At 35.2% G+C, this 18,844-nt stretch overlaps 1 protein-coding gene and 1 non-coding gene across 3 annotated transcripts; both read right to left on the reverse strand.

Moving 5' to 3' along the window:
• Positions 1–13,534: 13,534 nt before the first annotated feature.
• LOC107843999 (G2/mitotic-specific cyclin S13-7) lies at positions 13,535–16,940 on the reverse strand. 2 transcript variants are annotated; one of them, XM_016688461.2, is made up of 7 exons: positions 16,853–16,940; positions 15,422–15,555; positions 15,019–15,252; positions 14,756–14,881; positions 14,397–14,645; positions 14,149–14,307; positions 13,535–14,072 (listed from the first exon to the last, which is right to left on the reverse strand). In XM_016688461.2, the coding sequence occupies exons 1-7, from the start codon at positions 16,887–16,889 to the stop codon at positions 13,734–13,736; spliced, it is 1,278 nt and encodes a 425-aa protein (XP_016543947.2). In that variant the 5' UTR covers positions 16,890–16,940; the 3' UTR covers positions 13,535–13,733. The 2 variants fall into 2 exon arrangements, with proteins under 2 accessions (XP_016543947.2, XP_016543946.2); XM_016688460.2 differs by having other exon boundaries at positions 15,359–15,555; positions 16,853–16,935.
• On the reverse strand, positions 16,283–16,412 carry LOC124888364. The gene has a single exon (XR_007046490.1). It is a non-coding gene; the product is annotated as a small nucleolar RNA snoR74 (small nucleolar RNA).
• Positions 16,941–18,844: the final 1,904 nt, after the last annotated feature.

Raw genomic sequence — 18,844 nt, forward strand, 5'->3', positions numbered from 1 at the left:
GGGCCGGGCCAATCCGGAACTGGACCTTTTATTTTAACCGGGTTGAGGGTCGGTTAAGGGCCGATTTTGGCGCTAGATGGGTCGGGCCGGGCCGGGCCAAACAGTAAAAAAATTAAAACCCACCCTAACCCGACCCACTTAACCCAACCCGGTCAAACCCACCAAAACTCGGTCAAACCCGGTCAAAAATATAAAAAAAAAACTTTCTTTCAATATACATTACATATACCCACCTATATACATTATAAATACGTTAAATAATATATATACACTATACATATAGTATATACTACATTAGAAGTTAAAAAATATATACACATATACAAAATTAGTCAATTACTCATATATACGCACCATTCAATGTATATATACTGCTACTTATAAAATATACTGCAACATATATACATTACAATATATATAGATATATACTAATTCATAAAATATATACACATGTATACGTTAAATAGACAAGATATATACACGTGTATATGCACCATACAATGTATATATACAACTACTTATAAAATATACTACAATATATATACATTACAATATATATAGATATAGTTATATACTAATTTATAAAACATATACACATGTATACGTTAAATATACACTTCTATAGAAGATATATACATGTGTATACGCACTATTCAATGATATATACTACTACTTATAAAATATACTATAATATATATACATTACAATATATATAGATATACTTATATACTAATTTATAAAACATATACACATATATACATTAAATATACACTTCTATAGAAGATATATACAAGTGTATATGCACCATTCAATGTATATATACTACTACTTATAAAATATACTACAATAAATATACATTACAATATATATAGATATACTTATATACTAATTTATAAAACATATACACATATATACGTTAAATATATACTTCTATAGAAGATATATACACGTGTATACGCACCATTCAATGTATATATACTACTACTTATAAAATATACTACAATATATATACATTACAATATATATAGATATACTTATATACTAATTTATAAAACACATACACATGTATACGTTAAATATACACTTCTATAGAAGATATATACATGTGTATACTCACCATTCAATGTATATATACTACTACTTATAAAATATACTACATTATATATACATTACAATATACATAGATATACTTATATACTAATTTATAAAATATACACATATGTATATGTTAAATATACACTTCTATAGAAGATATCCAATTTATAAAACATATACACATGTATACGTTAAATATACACTTCTATAAAAGATATATACACGTGTATACGCACCATTCAATGTAAATATACTACTACTTATAAAATATACTACATTATATATACATTACAATATACATAGATATACTTATATACTAATTTATAAAATATATACACATGTATACGCTAAATATACACTTCTATAGAAGATATATGCACAAATATACAAAACATATGCTACTTAATATAATAAATTAATAATATTTGGTAGTAAATTAATAATATATTAGAAGTAAGTTTTTAATTTAAAGTAGAAAACTAGAAATTCAATTTAAAATTTTAAATCGTTAAATGAAAAAATATAAAAAGCAAGGATTAAGTAGTGAATGAATTTAGGAAATTTTATTGATTGCAAAATGATCCAAAATTTATAATTTACATGAATGAAAAATCTATAAATTATGCATTATTTTTTCCAACTCATTCATGTTAATATTAACGGGAACTTGGATAGGATAGTCGAAGTCAACGGGGGCAAAACCATGTATTGGACTTGATTCTGCTGAGTTCTCCCGTGAAGTCATAATTTCTTCAAGTTTCAGCTCGTCGCTCGGCTCCGGTTCCATTCCTTGGTTTCTTCTTTCCACTCTAATCCAATCTCTGAGGCAAACTAGAACATTCATTGCATTGCTTCCCAATGAGTGTCGGTTGTCTCCAAGCTGTTGTCGTCCCTGACTAAAGGCACTCTCTGATGCAACGGTTGACATTGGAACATTCAAGATATCTCTAGCTAATCTTGAAAGCCCAGGATATTGTGTTTCATTACTCCTCCACCAATCCAATGTGTTGATCCGTCGTCTGCGATCCTCTGGTGCCGTCCGAAGATAATATTTCAGCTTTTCCCGATAAGTTGATGTGTAAGTTCTCTCATCAACACTGTTCCAACAATTTAAATCATAAAATGAATCAGAAAAACCACTATATGCCGGCCTTTTAAAAGATGATGGCTCTTCGGGAGGATGAGGAGCGACAGTTGGAGTGATATTTGTAGGTACGGCTAAATCAAATAAATCACCATAGTGATTATATAATTTTTCTATGTAATCCTTTGCATCAATCGTAGCCGTCCACAAATCAGGTTGTACTTATTCAGAATCATAGTTAGTATTTATTTAAAAGTTAGTATAAATAAGAGTACTAAAGTGGCACATATTATTATATTTCATGCACGGATTTAGCATAGCACCAACCAAGTAAATAGGAAAAATAGGGAAAAAATATTTTTTAAATTTCGTAAACATGGCGCCAACAGCTTCTTTATAACCTTCTTTATTTTTTATATTCTTTGAGCAAACCAGAAATATCGCCTATATATGCCAAAATATTACAAACAGTAGGATAATAATCACTGAAAAATTCAACCGCAGCTACATAAAAATTTTCTAAAAACTTAACATGATCATTAATTACAACCCAATCAGAATTATGTAGCATGCAATCAGCAGAATCAGCAAATGAACCGCAATGTTGGTTAAAAGCTAGTGTAATAGGAATTCTATATTTATAACAAGTTTTTAAAAATTCATACGTAGAATTCCATCTAGTATCAATTTCCTCAGGCATCAAAATTGTTGTAAGTCCATTTTCTTGACATGTAACTTTAAATTCTCTAATTCTCGATCTACGATTATTTCCTTAAATAAAACCAACGGCAAGACGAATTTTTTCAATATAAAGCTCAAAAAACTCAAGACCATCTCTTACAATTAAATTATATAAATGACATGCACACTTAATATGAAAAATTTCAGGCAAGGGCGGAGATAACGTAGATTTTATTTTTGTTATAGCAATCTTGTTGTTAGAAGCATTATCAAAAGCAATACATAAAATTTTATTTTCGATACCATAATATCCAGCAATTTTAACAATAGAATCAGCAATAAATTGTCCAGTATGTTTACGATCTTCATCATATAAAAAAAGCAAGAATACGTTTTTGCATCACGAAATTACTATCCATCCAATGACAAGTAACGGTTAAATAATCAATTTTATTTACAGCACGACCAAGATCAAAAGTTATGGACAATCTACATTGAATATTTTTTAACAATGTTGATAAATAAAAACAATATTGTGAATGGAGTCTAAAAATATTAGACCGACAAGTAGTTCTAGGAATACCGTTAAACATAGGATTATAAATTGCTTGTATATAACGAATAAAGGCATCAGAAGAAGGAAAACTAAAAGGCAAACAACCCACAACTACCATTTTAGCTATTTTTCCCGGTCCCTCAATTTATTATACTTCTTCGCTACGCGACCGGTTGCTGGGTCCATTCTAGTTTGGCCCAAAATCCTAGTTTTTTTTTTTAAAGGTATTCGGGCTGGGCCGGTTAACCAGCGGTCCTGGACCGGGCTTGGTCTTGGCCGGGTTAGCCGGACCCATTTAAAAAAAATAATCGGCCCGGGACCCGAAACCCCAAAGCCCTAGGACTTACCGGGCCGGGCCGGCCCACTTGACACCCTTAATCTAAGGTGTATTATCCAATGAAATGGGGTGTAATTGGCGAGGACGTCGCTCATTGCATTGATGCAGGATGGATGAGATAAAGGCTCACATCTGAATTCTCGTGTGATAAGATTAGACTTGAGGATATCGGGGACAAGGTGAAAATGATTTTGATGGAGGAAAAGATGGAGGAAGTGAGATTGAGATGTTTTAGACGTGTGAGGAGGAGATGCATAGATGCCCCTAGTAGTCGTAGTATTGCTCATGTCGTTTCTTGCCTTCGATTTATGTTGCTTTCTATTGTTTCTTGTAGTTCAATTATACTATTTTATTGTATTTACTATTTAATATCTCTTGTCATACTTTCATTTCTGTTACTTCTTTTGAACTATTTTTTTCAGCCGAAAGGTCTGTCAGAAACAACCTCTCTATACTCTCCGCTACCCAAACTCTTTAACGGTGGGGTTGCATATTCCCATATCGTTTGGAGAAAGTGTTTTGTAATAAGCCATATACAGTTTGATATAATAAGTTTGCGTAATCATTTATTTGTGGCTCACATATTTCTTGCCTAATCAGTACACAATTAACGTTTTTAACTTTTGTATATATGTAAGTTTATAACATGTTTTAGCAAAAGAAAAGGATGAAATTGCCTACGCAATTTGTAATATTAGAGCATCTGCTAACACTAAGAATATTATGCGCTGTATACTTTTTTAGCTTTAAAATCTTGTAATATAGTAGTTTATAGTTATTCTTGGAATTGTTCGATAGCTAGCTGAACATACTAAACTATGGAGTTGTAACAACCTCTTGATAATTTTGTAATATTTAGTTATCAAAAAGAAAAGAAATCTTATAATAAATTTAATTTTCATTTTAAAATAATGTAATCACGGAACACTTGTTTTCTAAAATATTTTTTAACAAATTAATTTCCCACATTTTTTAAACATAGAGGATGAAGAGCGTCATGGTGTTGGTGTACTCTCCCACATCGTTCACGAAAATCATTTTCCATACTTTAAAAACAAAGTAAAAGAATGGTATGAACACTGGGCTTAGTCACGTGGGCCTGTAACCCAAGCGGGAGTATTAAGATTGTGGGAGACTTATGGAAGCCCATCGAACGGCTTGGGCCTAGTATCCTCTTATATGAAGGTCCAGTACAAATACCCAACAGGTAATGATGGGTTGTCCACCCCCTGTCCTACCCGTTTGGGTATTTGTCCCTGACGGCTGACTTAACAGAGCGGTCGTGCAGCGTTCACCTTCTTTGGTTGGTGTCATTTAGGTGGATCTCATATTAGATTTCTATGGCCCAATACGATCTTATGGGCTTATAACTTGGACCACTCTTTTTGCCCAAACCTTAGCGCTCAGACAGTGTCATCTCTCAAACTCGAACCAACATGCATTATCAAGAAAAAGTCCCATATTAGATTTCTATGGCCCAATACAACCTTCTGGGCTTATAACTTGGACCATTATTTTTGCCCAAACCTTAGCGTTCAGACTGTATGTAAGACGGTATGCCACCTCTCAAGCTCGAATCAAAATGCATTATCACTACGAGTAGGTGTCTACTAATTTCAACATGGCAGTGGGGGTTATTGTTGTCGTGTTTTTTTTTTGTCGACTAAGATTTGAATGCGGAACCAGCATATTTTCTTTTGTTTTGTGATATGTTAGTATGTCTTGTGTGATGAACTTGATATCCGAGGCAGTTGATTATTTTTTGTGTCTTGAACTCATAATAGTTTGTGAATAAATAATCATCGCGCTTGACCACTATCTCTTTGATGAGTTGGATTATGCATTAATTTAGGGCTTATATTGTTTGGATTCTTAAAAAATATAACCCCCTGATTCTCTAAAAATGTTTTTACTTTTAAATATTTGACATACATCAACCAACATTTTTAAAGAGTTCGAGCAATATAGGTTGAGGCTTTCTAGAGTCCACAAACCAAATGCCACAAATATATTGAAATATGATTAGTTTGTGTTAACATTTTCTATATGTCTCACTTATTTAGAAGTGGACAAATGCCATTGCTCTGGAGAGAATCAGAAGAAAAGAAAACATTAGGGATAAAACAAATTAAAAGATAAAGAGTGTAAGCTGTTGTGGTATTAGATGAAAAAAGAAATTAGATAGTAACGAGAGCTTTTACTTGTCAAATCAGAGAGTCCTCCTTCCAAATTACTAGTCCATGGATTAATAGGGATGTGGGCGTCCGTATGAGTTCTAAACAAAACTTTTTGGGTCCTATTACATAATTGTGTTGCTTTGGAGAGGCAGACAAAACTTCTTTTAATGCGTTTGAGGGAAATAACAGGAATTGAAGACTTTTTTGTGTGTGTTTTTTCGTGTAAGTTACCCTATAAATTAATAAGGGATATAGATTAACAAGTGTTGTCGGTGTTTGAATAAGTTTTTTGTGAAACTTCTTGAGTCTGCTTACAACGACTTATTAAATGAATTGTGTTGCTTTGGAGAGACGGACAAAACCTTTAACGACATATGAGCTAAATAACAGGAATTGAGGATTTTTTTCTGTGATTTTTTACGTGTGATAATGATACTAGATTCTACTCAATAGCAGGAGTTCAATGGACTCGAGGATCAAAAATACTATCTCAGGAGTAACTAACTCGAGAGAAATAGTTAAAAAGAAGAAGAACAAAGAACAGATTTAGAGGAAAGAAAGTAATTTCTATATTTCTATGTATGAAATGAATATGATTACATGTTTATATAGAGCTCATGAATTCACTACCCAATCAGCTCAACTACTAGAGTTAGTTATAACTGCTTAACTAACTGTCTAACTAACTACAACTGCTTAACTAAATGTCAACTAACTACACTGTAGCAACCACACTGTTAACTAATTGTTGGGCATATTACAATTTCCTACCACACTGTTAACTAACTAATTGTTGGGCATATTACAATTTCCTACTTGTGAATATTGTGTATCAGTACCCCCCCCCCCCCCCATACAAAAGATCCTTGACCTCTTTGGATCAAACAAAGGAAACCTAGTCTTCAGTACACTAGCAAATTTCCAAGTAGCAACATCAGCAGGTAGACCAGTCCACTTGATCAACACCTATGCAACAACCTTATTCCCTTTCTATACCATCCTTCTTTGTAAGACTAGCTCAGGTTCAGGACAATGAGGATTTGCTAAGTCAACTATAGGAGGATAGGAGAACAGTGGAGGCGACTCATAGCATTTCTTTAACAGAGAAACATGGACAGTAGGATGTATCTTGACAGACTCATGTAGCAAAAGAGTGTAGGCAACCGGACCAACTCTTTTAATAATCTGAAAAGGTCCATAAAACTTAGCAACTAGCTTGTGTGAGGCATGATTAGTGATAGTAACCTGCTTGTAGGGATGAACCTTGAAGTAAACCCAGTCTCCCACTTCAAAATTCCTATCAGTTCTATGAGCATCAGCCAATTGTTTCATTCTTATCTGAGCTCTGGTAAGGTGGTGCTTAAGCAACTGAAGTTTGAGCTCTCTATTCAGCAGGTTGTTAACTTCAGCTGAAGCTGATTCACCAGAAAGGTAAGGCAAATGTAGTGGTAGAGGTCTTCCATACAAAGCCTCATACGGTGTTGTCTGAATAGCTGAATGATGATAGGTATTATAACAATACTCAGCCATAGGAAGACAAGAAAACCATTTCGATGCATCCTCATTGCAGTAGCATCTCAAGTACGTCTCTAAACATCTTTTTAAAACTTCAATTTGACCATCAGATTGGGGTTGATATGCTGAAGATGTATGCAACTTAACACCTCGTAATGTGAATAATTCCTGCCAGAAATAACTGATGAAAACAACATCACTGTCACTGGTGATAGCATCAGGCAATCCATGCAACTTTACAACATTATCCGTGAAAGCTTTGGCAACAGTTTGAGCTGTATAAGGATGCTTGAGTGGAAGAAAATGTCCATACTTACTGAGTCTGTCCACTACCACTAGAATCACCTCATAACCGTGAGACTTAGGTAACCCCTCAATAAAATCCATGCTAATTTGAGACCATACCATATCAGGGATAGGTAGAGATTGTAAAAGGCCAGGTTATGCAGCTAATCAGACTTGTTCTTTTGGCAAACATCACAGTCTTGAATGAATTTCTTCACCTCTCCTCTTATGTTCTTCCAATAAAAAAGTGTAAGTAGTCTCATTAATGTAACTTCAACACCTTAGTGACCACCTTGAGGGCTAGCATGCCATAATGATATGATCTCTTTTCTCAAATCTGGATCCCTGCCAACCACTAACCTACCTTTCCTTCTTAGTTGATCTTGACTCCAGGTGAATTGCCTGTGAGTTGTAGGATTCTGCTGTAAGTTTGTAATGAGATTTTCCAGATCAACATCAGCATCCTAACTAGCTACAATAGCTTGAAACAGATCAGTATTTGTAGGTGAAATGAACAAGGCTATCAACTCAGCTCCAGTGACTCTTGACAAGTCATCGGCCACTTTATTATCAACTCCTCTTTTGTACTCTATACAGTAGTCAAAAGGAATTAGCTTGGTCAACCATAACAGCTGTGAATTACTGTGTAGCTTTTGCTCCATAAGGAACTTCAGAGCCTTCTGATCAGTCCTTATTATAAACCTTTTCCCTAATAAGTATAGAGACCACTTAATGATGGCTTGAACAATTGCTAATAATTCTCTGTCATATACTGATAGTGCAGCATGCTTAGGGGATAAAGCTTTGCTTATAAAAGCAATTGGATGCCCTTCTTGCATAATTACAACGCCTATTCCAAATCCACTAGCATCAGTCTCTACAACAAATGTCTTGTTGTCATCAGGCAAAGCAAGAACAAGAGCTTGTGTCAATGCCTCCTCCAAGTGATCAAAAGCTTTTTGGGCTATGGATGACCATTAAAAGTTGTTCTTCTTGGTTAAATCATTTAAAGATTTGTTAATCACACCGAATCCTTGTATGAACCTTCTGTAGTAACCAGCCAATCCCAAGAACCCTCTTAATTTTTTAAGAGTAGATGGAATAGGCCACCTCCTCACTACTTTAATTTTCTGAGGATCTATTGACAGTCCCTCTGATGAAATAAAGTGGCCAAGGTACTCAATTTTCTGAACTCCAAAGAAACACTTGCTCCTCTTGGCAAATAAATTATGCTTGGTCATCTCTTTAAACACAGACATTAGATGTACTACATGTTCCTCAATAGTTTACTGTAAACCAAGATATCATCAAAGAAAACTAGCACATGTTTCCTAAGAAATTTCTGAAATACAAAGTTCATCAACCTTTGAAATGTAGCGGGTGCATTGGATAAGCCAAAAGGCTTCACCAAGTATTCAAAGTGTCCTGAATGAGTTCTAAAAAGCAATTTTGGCCACATCTTCTGTAGCCATTCTCAGTTGATGATCGCCAAATCTTAAGTCGATCTTTGAAAATAATTTTGATCCTCCTAACTCATCCAATAGAAATAGGAATAGGGAACTTGTTCTTCACAGTAAACTTATTTAGGTCCCTATAGTCAAACACATAATCTCCAAGTGCTATCTCTCTTACCCACTAGAACTACTGGAGATGCAAATGGACTACAACTAGGCTGTATAATCCCCTGCTCTAGCATCTGCTGCACCAGACCTTCTATAATATCCTTCTTAATGGAAGGTTATCTGTAGGGTTTTTTATTCGTAGGTTCAGTTCCAGCTTGCAAGACAATCCTATGATCAAACACCCCCATGAAAGGTGGTAGACCACTAGGTTCTTCAAACAACTTATGAAACTCCAACAACAAATCTAATAAAGCTTGATCATTTTTAGGTACACTTTCATCAGCATCTACTAAATGCCCCCTCATTTGTTCACTTCCCATAGGCATCACTTGAATCATACAAAGTTGGGATTGATTACCTGAGTGTTTAGCCAGTTTTCTAGCACTTGAAGTCTGCACCTGATTCCCAGCACCTCTTAGTACATATTTCATGCCTTTGTACCAGAATTCCACTGTCAGATTTCTGAAGTTCATCTTGATATCACCCAAGGTCAACAACCATTACACCCCAAGCACACACCACAAGATCCTAAGGGTAGCAGTAGAAAGTCTGCTGAAAACTCAGCTCCTTGCAATAACCAAGTGATGGTTTTTATTTTATCTACTTTCATGCTTCCATTAGCTGCAGCAACCATTTGTGGACTAGTAGACCTTACTGCACACCCTAGACGTTGTACTAAGTTAGGGTTTATGAAGTTATGAGAGCTTCCCGTGTCTATTAATACATGCAACCCTTTCTTAGCATGGTATCCAGTCACCTTTAGAGACCTAAAACCTAAGGATCCATTTAAAGAATAAATGGAGATCTCCATATGTTCGGCAGGTTGAGATAGCTCCAACTTGATCTCCTCTTCTTCGAGAACTTCTGCCTTAGTTTCATTCAGTACATTATCTGCGTTATCTACTTCTTCCAATTCTAACAAATATAATTATTTAGAAGTCTTACAATTATGCCCCCACAGTATACTTTTCATTGCAAAAGTAGCATAATCTCTTTGCTCTCTTTTCATTGATTTCCTCCAGGCTCAACCTTCGTCTATTCAGATTCTTATTAAAGATTCCTTGAGTTGAATTAGGGGTAGGTAGTATAGGTTTATTACTGAAATTTTTCTGATCTCCTATTTTTCTTGAACTAAGTACAGAATGTGAACTTACTGGAGGTTTAATAGCATTCAAGTATGCCTCCTGCAATCTTGCACTTCTGTACACTTGAGATAAGGAAGTGGGGTTGGTAATCTTGACAGCAACGTTGAGTTTTGGTGATAATTCCCCAATGTAGCAACTAATTGCATTCTCCTTAGACAAATTCACTCTTGTAAGATGTCTTTCAAACACAACTTGGTACTCTTTAACAGTGCCTACTTGTTTAATCTTCTTCAACTCCTCCATAGGGTCATCAAAATCAGATCCAAATCGTTCCACCAATGCCATCACATACTCATTCCACCCTATAGGTTGAAGATATTGTCGATATCTCATGAAGGATAAATGGCATTGAATTGCTTCACCTTCCAAGTGAAATGTGGCTATAGTAATTTTCTCAGAATCATAGACTTTTTCCATTGCAAAAAACTGCTCAATCTTGAACAACCAAGAGCGTAAATCATCCCCTGTAAACTTCAAAAATTCCATCCGCGACCACTTCGAAAATTTTGATTGGGGATTATGATAACTGCCAGGGTTTTGATCCCTGTTGCTTCTCTCCTCAGATTGCCTAGCTCTGGATGCTTCACCTTGCCCCACTGATGATTTTTCCCTTCGATTTTCTGCAGAATTCATCAAATATTCCTTTAATTCCAGAACCACCTGGTCCAATTTCTTCAGAGTAGTAACTTCCCCTGTCAAATTTCCCATATTTGCGGCCAATTTCTGCACCATTTCTCGTAATTCAACCACTTCAGAAGTAGAATTCTCTAAAGATCTTGCTGTCTTTGTCATTGTAAATCCAAGGAAAGTATGGATTTGATACCAACGATACTAGATTCTACTCGATAGCAGGAGTTTAATGGACTCGAGGATCGAAAATATTGTCTCAGGAGTAACTAACTCGAGAGAAACAGTTAAAAAGAAGAAGTACAAAGAACAGATTTAGAGGGAAGAAAGTAATTTCTATATTTCTATATTTCTATATATGAAATGAATGTGATTACATGTTTATATAGAGTTCATGAATTCACTACCCAATCAGCTCAGCTACTAGAGCTAGTCATAACTGTCTAATTAACTACACTGTAGCAACCACACTGTTAACTAATTGCTGGGCATATTACAATTTTCTATTTGTGAATATTGTATATCAGATAACTTATAGATTAATGGCATATGTGGCGTCTGAATGAGTTTTTGTTGAAATTTCTTGAGTTTGCTCAATGACTGTTTATTAAATGAATTATATTACTTTGGAGAGGTGGACAGAGATTTTTGTAAGACATGAGCAAAATAGTAGAAATTGAAGATTTATTTCTTTTTTACAATTTTTCGTGTATGTTAGCCTATGGAATAATGGGGGATTTAGGCATCCGAATGAGTTTTGGGTGAAACTGCTGGGATCCATTAGTAACAACCTACTAAATGAATTGTGTTGCCTTAAGGAGGTTGTCAGAGACTCTTTCAAGTCATATGAGAGAAATAGCAGAAATTGAGGATCTTTTGTGAGTTTTCATGTGTATTAACTTTTGAATTAAGAGGGGATGTGGGCGTCCGAATGTGTTTTGTGAAAACATCTTAGGTCTGCTTGTGACGACCTACCAAATAAATTGTATTACTTTGGAGCGGCAAACAAAAATCAGCGGGTGGTCCGGTGGGGCCACTTGGGCCATGTTAGTAGTCAAACATGTAAAACGACGCGAGTGGATCATTTTTGACACATTTTAGTGGGTGTTAGCCCACGATTCAGTGGGTGGGCCCGAGGCTCGATAGCAGATGTGGGAGAAAAATGGCAGGCGGTCCCAGGGGGATGCAGAGCAAATATGGGTGGTCCGACGGGGCCGTTTTCGATCTAAATCGGTGTGTTATAGCCTACGGTTTTAGGGCCCAGTTTTGGGTGAAAATTGCCCGACAGGCTGTTTAGTGGATCTGGGTGTTTCAACGGGGTCGTTGGGGCCATTTTGCAAGTCAAACAGGCGAAAAGACCCGAACAAGCCATTTTTTGCAACTTTTGATGGGTGTTAGCCCACTATTGGGGTTGAGCCTGGGGACCAAGCCTAATTTTGGGCGAAATTCGTCCAACGGCCTCCCGACGAGATTTTGAGTGGATTTGGGTGGTTCGGCGGAGCCATTGGGGCCAATTTGCAAGTCAAACGGGCGAAACGGCATGAACGAACCTTTTTTGTGACTTTTGATGGGTGCTAGCCTGATTGACCCGGGCCTCCGGCTTGGTTTTGGGCGAAAATTGCCCCACGGTCCCCGAGTGGACTGTTGAGTGTATCTGGGTAGTTCGGCGGGGCCTTTTAAATATATTTTGTTGCTTTGTAGAGGCGAACAGAACTATTTTTAAGACTTGAGCGAAATAGCAGGAATTGAGAATTATTGGTGACTTTTCGTGTGTAGCCTATGGAATAATCGGGAATGCGGGTGTCCAAATGATTTTTGGTGAGTTTTCTTAGGTCTGCTCGTGACAACCTAATAAATAAATCGTGATTTGGAGAGGCGGGCAAAGCTTTTTCTAAAACATATGAGCGAAATAGCAGGTATTTAGGATTTTTTGCAATTTTTCGTGTGTCGTCTGAACGAGTTCCGGGAGAAACTTTGGGTCCGGTCATGACGACTTATTAAATGAATTGTGTTGCTTTGGAGAAGCAGACAAATATTTTTTTTAAGACATGAGCGAAATAGCAGGAATTGGAATTTCTTTGTGATTTTTCGTGTGTTAGCCTATGGATTAATGAGTTTTGGATGAAACTTCTTAATGTTACTTTGGAGAGCGGACAGAGCTTTTTTTTAAAAAATATATGAGCGAAATAAGCTTTGGATTAATAGGACATGTGGCCATCTGAATGAGTTTTGGGCGAAACTTCTTGATGACCTATTAAATGAATTATGTTGCTTTGGAGAGGCGAGCGGAACTTTTAAGACATTTTGGCGAATTGAGGGTATTTTGTGTTTTTTCGTGTGTGTTAGGCTATGTGGAGGAAATGTACGAGCTATATACACATCCAGAACAATCACAACATTGGAAAAAGAATAAGAATCAAAAAGCAAGAAATTTAAGTTCCAAATTTCCATGTCTCAGTTTTGTCATGGCTACACTACTTGGAGCTCAAGTAGCCCTACCTATTTATAGAAACCAAATAAAAGGGGACAGCAACAAAGGTTCTGATTAATGAAACAAAGGAGGACAGAACTAGTAGTAGTTCTCTTTTGCTTTTTGGGACAGCCTTCAGCTAGCATGATGATGGTGATGATGATGCAGCCAACAGTGATTTGGCTGGAGGTAGTAATGCAACTGCACCTCTCTCAGCATTTGTGTACTTCCTAAAAATCACCTTCAGCTTGTGATTTGCAGCCTCAGAGTGATAGCTAACTAACATCCTCGCGCACTCTATTATCTGAGCCTCTGAGAAACTAGTGTGCAGCTTAAGTGTCCCATTCCAAAATGGTGTCCGATTGAGGGTGTGTCGAGCAGCATAGACAGCTGCTGCAGCAATCATCGATGGGCAGTAGATAATGGTTTCATAGTTCATCAACCCCAGCTCAGCCAGAAAATATACCATGTTCTCCATCTGGTTTTTAAAGGGATTAGTTAGTACCGTAAACTAATTGTGACACACAAATAGGCAAGTATGTTAAAGAACTTACTTCTGAATCGGGTAAAGAAGCTTTGATGAAACGAACGAGGAACACGTAAGGTGTTGGGACTGTTAGATACCATTCCAGTTGTCCGAGAATTTGTTTCTCCATAGTTAACACCTGCTCGTGACTGTAAGTTTGGTCTGAGATGCACACGAAGTCATTCACCTGAAAAAACAAATTAGAACCATTTAGAAAGCTGTTAGCTTCAGCCCATTAAGCAGCTCATATGGTTAAAGAGGCCTTTCGTATTTTACCTCAGGAGCCCAAATCTCTTCATATTTAGAGGCTAGAAGCATGGCGCTAATGCCCACCAATTGCAGTTCCCTTCTTGATGCAGTCTCCACAGCGAGGTAGCGGTCAACAATGTTGATTGTGAGGTAAAGAGTTTCTGGATTAAGCTCAAACTTGTGGTGAACTTCAATCAACCAATCAATCAGAATTGCTCTCATCTTTTCGCTTATCTCAGGTTGTGAATCAATGTAGTCATGAACTCTTGTCTCACTCTGCAAAGAAGTACAAAAATTCGAGTTGATCATCGATATTGCTAGTATACAAGAAACGAAAATAGACAGCAGCAATAGACGAAGAAGTTCAAGTTCAAGACAATGGATACCTCAGCTAGTTTGTAGAAGCTGTAAATGTCTTCAACATATTCCGAAACTGCCAATTCATTGTTCACATCTGCAGCATCGATGTCCACAATCTGCTCCTTTGGTTTCTTACTCAGACCACATGCAGCCTTTATAAAGTTGACAAAAACATCAGACATTCCTCTAGTTGTACAACTGACAAATTATGTAAAACAGAAAACAAAAGGGACAATCCTCTATATATCTATAATGTTGTAATATTAACAAAAGGGACATCATATCGAGCCTTGCTTCGAGCAGTGAGAGTTGAAGTAAGAGTTGATTTCTTCTTTGATATGTCTTCAGCAGCCTGCTTCTTTCTTTGCATCTTTTCCTCCATTAGTTTCTCACGAGTGTCGGGGCTAATTACAATAATCTCCTCAGGTCTTGGCTTAATTGTAGCTTTCTTCTGAGCTGGTTTCCTTCCTGCATGTACTTTTTGAGCAACATTTGCTCCTTTTACGTTAACAGCCACAGATATCTGCAAACAGTTTTAAAAAAAAACACAAGTCCGCAACCAATGATTAGTACTATAACGTCAAGTTGAGATTGCAATGCAAAAAAAGATTATGACTTATTGTCATAACCTTCTGATTTTCAGCTGCTGCCAACAACTGTGCACAAAATCTCCTTGTTACGGGGCGAGGTACCTGAGGAAGTGGCTTTCCTTCGACTCCACGGCCTGCAGCCAGATTCCCAATATCACCAAGAGCCTTTCGGTTTCTCCCTTCTGCTGCCATATTCTTTTTTTGCTTTACTGCATCAGGGACTACTACTACATCACCTAAACAACATACAAGTTATTTCCATTTAGTTTCAAACAAACAGAAGCCTGGTGAACAGCATACAAACAAGTATATCCATTTGGTATATCGAACAAACAGAAGGGTATCCACGATTCTAAGTTTATGGCGTTCCTTAGACCCATTACCCTTTATCGCTTACTAGGTTGTTCGTGATAAATTTATTTATACACATATAAAGTGAATTTCTTAACACAAATTTAGGGTCTGAGCTGAAGTTACGATCCGTCACTTCAGATAAAACACAATTCACATTCAATACTGCTTAAAGAGTACATTGTGTAACATCATTCACTGAACCCCATGTGAACATTTCAACAGGTTCACCCAATAACAATGTGTCACATAACTTTTTATACATGATTAAGTGAACTCTTAACACGAATCCGAGTAAACACTATTAACATTCATTACTACTTAGACAGTTCATTGTGTTACAACATTTACATTTCTATAGGTTCACTCAATCACAATACAACAACAATAAATTAACCAATGAAATCCCACAAGTGAGGTCCGGGGAGGATAGAGTGCACGCAGACCTTACCAATACCTCGTAGAGGTACAGGTTCACGCAATAACAATGTACCAAGTAATTCTTTTTACATATTGAGTGGATTTCTTAGCACGAAAACATGATCTAAGCTAAAGTTACGATACATCCCTGAAAACAAAACACCTTAAATTCAATACTACTTAAGAAGTTCATTATGTAACATCATTTACTGAACCATCTATCATGAACATTTCAAGAGATTCACCCAATAACAATGTATATATATTTATATCCCTGAAGTTTTACCGAGGCGCAGTAAAAGAAATACGCCACAGCTTTTTTCATCAGGTTACTCTTACCAACCCTAAACAACACATAACGATTATCGCGACATCATTTACTGAAAAAAGTTATAAATCACAAATACCCAAATAAACCCATTTGAAGAATATCAAATGAACCCCATTTTACATCAGGTTACACTCTTAACAATAAATAAATTGCAAAAAAAATCTCTTTTATTTCAAGATTTAAATCTAAAGTTCATAACATTTTGTTCAAACACTAGAAATCTTTAATAGACCCAAAAATAGAAAATAAACACTTTGGTAAGTAGAAACTGAAAGACCCATCAAAGAAATGAGAAATCTTTACAACCCCTTTTGAAATTTTTGAACAAAAAACACTTATTCAAATCAAATGAATCAAGAAAACTAATCAAAACGAAAAGCAAAAAATAACAAAAAAATCAAAAGATACAAATAAAGACCCAAATTTTTTACCTTTATTGTGTTGTTCAAGAGCATTTCTTGATGCCATTTTTCAGAAAAATTCTGAATTTTTCTTTGATATTTTTGGGAGAATGAAGAAAGAAAGCACCCTATTTGAACCTTTATAAATCGGCGCTTCAATTCTAACGGTCTTATTCTTTTGGTTTAATCTAAACCGTTAGATGAAGTTGTTGATCGAACGGTTGTAATTTGGGTTTAGATAGTTGGGCTTATTGAGTAATAAAGCCCATTAAGGACTGTTCAAAACTTACCGTTGAGTTTATAATTGTTACTAAAATTACCATTTTGATATTTTTTTTTTATTAATAATAATCACAGAAATATTAATACTACTATACTATGAAAATTACCATTTTGATATGAATTATAACGGTTCAAAAATATACCTAAACTATAACTAAAAGTTAGCAAAGTATAGCTCGACTAATATTTGATGATGTGTATATTACATTCTCTTTTGTTTAATTCCACATTAGCAAAATTAAATAAATTAATATTGGGCTAAAGGTTAAAAATTATCACCATATAAAATAATTTATTCTCCATCGCGATATCTGACATCTTCTACAGTACTTTCTCTCGTCTCACTCGTGGTGGAAGACGAGAGTTTAAGCACTTAAAGAATCAATTGAAAAATATGAAAAAAAATTAAATCAAAAATAATGTGTCAACTAACAAAATCATTATATATATCAGGTGGGTGAATATTTATGGTCAAACACGCCTAAAAACGTTTATAGATAAATCTTTGATCTACATTAAAATAATTAAAATCAATCACTATTATTCAATTAGTTGAAAAATAATTAAAATCAATCACTATTACTCAATTAGATGAAGTAAACTATACGAATAGTTTCTCTTTAGTAGTTTTCATCTCCATCATCCCTTATCACACTTCTCATAGTACTTATCTGAATTGTATACACATAATTTTTTAAAAATATTTTACTACTGAATATAAATCTCTCTTGATTTGCTAAAATAATAACTGAAAATGAGTCAAGCAAAATGAAAAAGAGAGATAAAAGGATATTCTCTCAATTCTTTTTTACTTGTTAACTTGACAAATAACTTAAGAATCAAATATATTGAGAATAAAACATACAAAATTATCTTTATTATTTATATTTTAAAAATTAAATTTGGCTTTTAATACTTTTTGTAGTTACTTAATAAAATAATAATAATATAGAAAAATGTTATAAATCTTTTGTGATTTATTAAAATAAATAAGTAAGAAAAATAATTAATTTTTATTATAAGAAGTAAGTAAAAAAAAAGAACAAGTAATTCATAAGGAGCAAGAAGAGATTTATTAAAAATTACTAGTATTACATATAATTCAATTATATATATATAAAATAATATCATGAAATGATAAATGAGGACAAATGTAACAATATGTATGAAAAAAATAATAAATATGTGTTATTATAGTTCTCAAAAAAAATAAAAACCATGTGTTACCATCTAATTGAACTAAAAATTTTGTGAGTAGTACCAAAATATCTTATTCTTCCTTGTATATAAGTAACTACTAGAAACGTTTAAAATATGACAACTGTTGTTGTTTTTGCATGTAGGTACTTCCTATTTGTCACTATCCGTTCAGTTGAAGATCTCAAGATCTGTATACATGGAGCTTTTTTGTTGTTTCTCAATAGGGCTCATAATTCGGCAATATATGTGAAGTAAACAAATTTCAACCAGTGTAGGCACGGATACATCATTGCTCACGGCCTTAGCCCTGAGCGATGCTATAGTAGAAGCATTGAAGGTAAACAATTTCGCAACACGTTGCTCGTTATGATAAAATTTGGTAAATTGAGCGTGCAACTTAGGTCCGTTTGAAACATGAGGAATAGGTGGTGGTACGGTAAAAATTTGGAAGCTGCAACGAATTCAGGTAAATCGTTGCAGCTACCTCGGGCAGTTGTTGCCCATGCATTGGCGAGGCCACGTCGTCAGCAACTTTATGAA

Source organism: Capsicum annuum, chromosome 10, assembly GCF_002878395.1.
Source record: "Capsicum annuum cultivar UCD-10X-F1 chromosome 10, UCD10Xv1.1, whole genome shotgun sequence".
NCBI classification, from domain to species: domain Eukaryota; kingdom Viridiplantae; phylum Streptophyta; class Magnoliopsida; order Solanales; family Solanaceae; genus Capsicum; species Capsicum annuum.

Excerpts from the sequence above, each read along its gene's own strand:
- LOC107843999 (XM_016688460.2), bottom strand. The coding sequence starts at position 16,889 with ATGGCATCAAGAAATGCTCTTGAACAACACAATAAAG. Across the intron at positions 14,882-15,018 it reads CTCTCACTGCTCGAAGCAAG|GCTGCATGTGGTCTGAGTAA; the intron begins GCTCGATATGAT and ends AACTTTATAAAG. Across the intron at positions 14,646-14,755 it reads GCTTCTACAAACTAGCTGAG|AGTGAGACAAGAGTTCATGA; the intron begins GTATCCATTGTC and ends ACTTCTTTGCAG.